This window comes from Pieris napi, chromosome 15 (assembly GCF_905475465.1).
Source record: "Pieris napi chromosome 15, ilPieNapi1.2, whole genome shotgun sequence".
In the NCBI taxonomy this organism is placed as follows: Eukaryota; Metazoa; Arthropoda; class Insecta; order Lepidoptera; family Pieridae; genus Pieris; species Pieris napi.
In genome coordinates this window covers 7,436,815-7,439,754 of record NC_062248.1, presented here as the reverse complement: position 1 = coordinate 7,439,754, position 2,940 = coordinate 7,436,815, and the positions used below count along the sequence as shown (strand labels likewise).

Below are 2,940 nucleotides of genomic sequence, written 5' to 3'. Positions count from 1 at the left end.
ATTATATGAGCTACACCATTTTTCAGGTGTGATATTATGTTGAAGTCCTTCTTCAAAAAGTGTTTAACTTCTGTCATTTTGAAAGTTTTGTTATTTCTAGCAACATATCCTTAAGCCTGCGCCCATACCAACTCAATGGGATTGAGCTCACAGTGGTATGGGGGCAGACGTAAAACGATTATCCCATGCCATCTCGTCCACAATATACTTATCGCAATGTTCTTGTTTGTGCTGCCGTACAATTACCACAAACACAACGTAATAAAAAACTTAACAAAAACCGTAACTCAACAGCGTGAGCGCAGAAAAATCATTCGTGCTATCAGACCAGAGCTTAGAAGCCGAATGACAAACAAAATGGCGACCGACGCGTGCGGCGTTGAGTTTAATTTGGTTAAGTGAGTTGATTAGATTCTAAGCTTAATATAAATTGTTTAGAATCATGCGGTTTTTAGAAAACAGAAAATCTTGTATAAAGTACCTCTTAAAAACCCCTCATCTTGATTCTCCCTAAATTTGGGGGGAAAACTCCCAAGTCGGCATCAGTGTCTGAAACTCCTACAGAATGTTCCCTCTAGTACCAACATCAAAGATCAAATACCCCTAAAGTGTTTGTTTGCTGAAAACTCGATTTAAGAGGTAATTTCAGATATAAATGAAAAATACATTTGAGTAGTATTTAATAGCTGTTATTTCGATCTTGGAGTTAATACTCCTTGCTTCTTTGTGATATTTCAGTTATAGCAACGCTAAGAGTTAATATAAATTCAGTACAGAATCTTGCTTTTAAAAAAAAACAATTCTTGAATAAAGAACCGCCTGGACAACATAATTCCCCTTAAATTTGGGGCCCAAGTTGCCTTCACTCCACATATTGCAACTTATGTAAAATTAATAATTTAATATAAAAAATTGACATGAAACAAAACAATGGTAAACTTGGTAAGTCCATCTTTTTAAATATCTCAGTTTCAAAATGGAATTCGGCACATGGCTTAAATCATAGGACCATGGCAAGGTCTGTTTCTCTTCTTACCTTACACCACCTAAGCTTTCCAGTGTGAATGTTAACTTGAACTACTTCAAAATAACATTTCTATGCAAAATTCATGTCAATTATGATAAAACAGTACATTATTCAAATATATCATCATATGTTACAAGAGATCTCTTAAAATCTTTAGGTGGTGGTTGATTGCGAGACGCAGATGTTGAATTCCAGTTTCCCTTTGATGGAGGTGGTCTCCTTGCAAATGTAGTTCGCCAGCCTTCCTCATTTCCATCAAGAGCAATCTGGGCTTGGTTTGCCATGTCCGCATTATCAAATGAAAGAAATACTCTGAAAAATCACAATTATCATTAAGGTTAAGGCTTTTTATAAGGTGTTTTACAAGACAGGTTATTTTATCAACAGGTTATTTTATATCTTATATGAATACACAGTTACTAATTTGGGCTTTACATACTTATCGTCGTCAGTTTCTTGAATAAATGAAAAAGGTTCAAATGATGCCAAGCGACGTCTCAAAACTTCTTCAGTGATATTAGTACCAGTAATCTGCAGATAATTTGTTTTATTTCCTGTATTAGGAGCATCACCTCCACCTTGAGTTCTAGTTCCTTTGTCATCCCTAAAAAAAATAAGCATATATAAATAACTTTTAATAGAGTTTTTTTTTTTTTTTTTTATCTTATTTAAGATAAAACTTACTTCTCTCTAGCAGTAACAAATGAGTCATAAAGGTATTTGACTCGAGGTGTTGGTTTTTCTTCAGGTGGTGGAGGTTCTTGAGAAGCACTAAATGGTTGATATGATGCAACACCACCAGTTCCTCCTGTTGAACCACTTAGTTTTCGTTCTCTCCCTAGAAATATGGTAAATATAAGTAGCAAATTCAAGAATAAAGGTATCTTTAAATATTTTTCTTAAAACATACATTAAATTATGCTGGTAAGTGGACTATGACACAAAACCATTGTTATTTGAGTCTAGTTTAAATATCAACATTTTCACATTTTACTCTAGATTGTTCTATTATTTTAGAAATGCCTAAAAATTTGACAATTGGAGCAATTTTGTTGACCATCATGGCAACTTTTTCATACTCAGACTATAATAGTATTAAGAAAAAAAAAATACCAGCTCGAGGGCGTTTGAAGGTAGCATTTTGAGGTTGCGGTGGTGGACTTTTAATGGCTGGAATGGCACCACTTTTAATAAGTTTTCGTGCTATTTCTCTGGCGTCTCTAGCTTCTGTCGGACGTTTTGGTAATACAGGTTTCTCGGGTTCCTGCTTAGGAGCTTTAAGCGCCTGAAGGGCTTTCTTCTTTTTCTTTAATTTCTGGTACTTTGCATGTAACATCAACTCTTCTTCAGTGAGATTAGAAGGAAAATGGAGGTACACCATGACTTTATGAAAAAAAAATAACCACTTAACAGGTATTAATTATAAGAAAATTAAAAACATGCGACTACCGTATAATTTACAAATAAAAAACAAGTTTTAATAGCAATAAACTTATGCATTTGTAATTTATCGGTGAAGGTGATAACTACTAAGTTGTGACAGTGACACTGACAGTCACGCTTACAATTGAAGTTCGACAACAATGAGGATTGTCAAAATAAGCAAGTCAATTTCAACATGCCCAACCGCCCTCAGTATTCGGCAATATTTGGCTATATTTGTGAGCCATTCCTTCTCATTCTGATGTTTAATAATTATTATAAAACAACAAAAATTTCAAACTCATATTTTTTTTCCTTTTGTTAGTCCTTTTATTTCTAACGGAGGAATAAAGTAAAAGGATGCCTTTTAAGGCATTAGCATGGATGTTGGTCGTGTTTTTATATATTATGTTAGTTGGCAGTAGTTTTGTTCTACCGTCGAATATCAACCGTCAACATTTTTTATCTATGAATATAAACCATGAAGCGCT

General features: G+C 34.1%; 1 protein-coding gene across 1 annotated transcript; it reads right to left on the bottom strand.

Annotated features, from left to right (window-relative positions):
* Window positions 1–663: 663 nt before the first annotated feature.
* Window positions 664–2,563, bottom strand: LOC125056679 (negative elongation factor E). Its single transcript, XM_047659937.1, has 4 exons — window positions 2,141–2,563; window positions 1,712–1,865; window positions 1,467–1,631; window positions 664–1,339 (listed from the first exon to the last, which is right to left on the bottom strand). Exons 1-4 carry the CDS (start codon window positions 2,406–2,408, stop codon window positions 1,135–1,137), a joined length of 792 nt encoding a protein of 263 aa, XP_047515893.1. The 5' UTR covers window positions 2,409–2,563; the 3' UTR covers window positions 664–1,134.
* Between the last annotated feature and the right edge of the window lie 377 nt (window positions 2,564–2,940).

Coding starts and splice junctions, on each gene's coding strand:
- LOC125056679 (XM_047659937.1), bottom strand. CDS start 2,408: ATGGTGTACCTCCATTTTCCTTCTAATCTCACTGAAGAAGAGTTGATG. Junction 1,632..1,711: donor TTTGTTACTGCTAGAGAGAA/GTAAGTTTTATC, acceptor TATTTTTTTTAG/GGATGACAAAGGAACTAGAA. Junction 1,340..1,466: donor CAAGAAACTGACGACGATAA/GTATGTAAAGCC, acceptor GTGATTTTTCAG/AGTATTTCTTTCATTTGATA.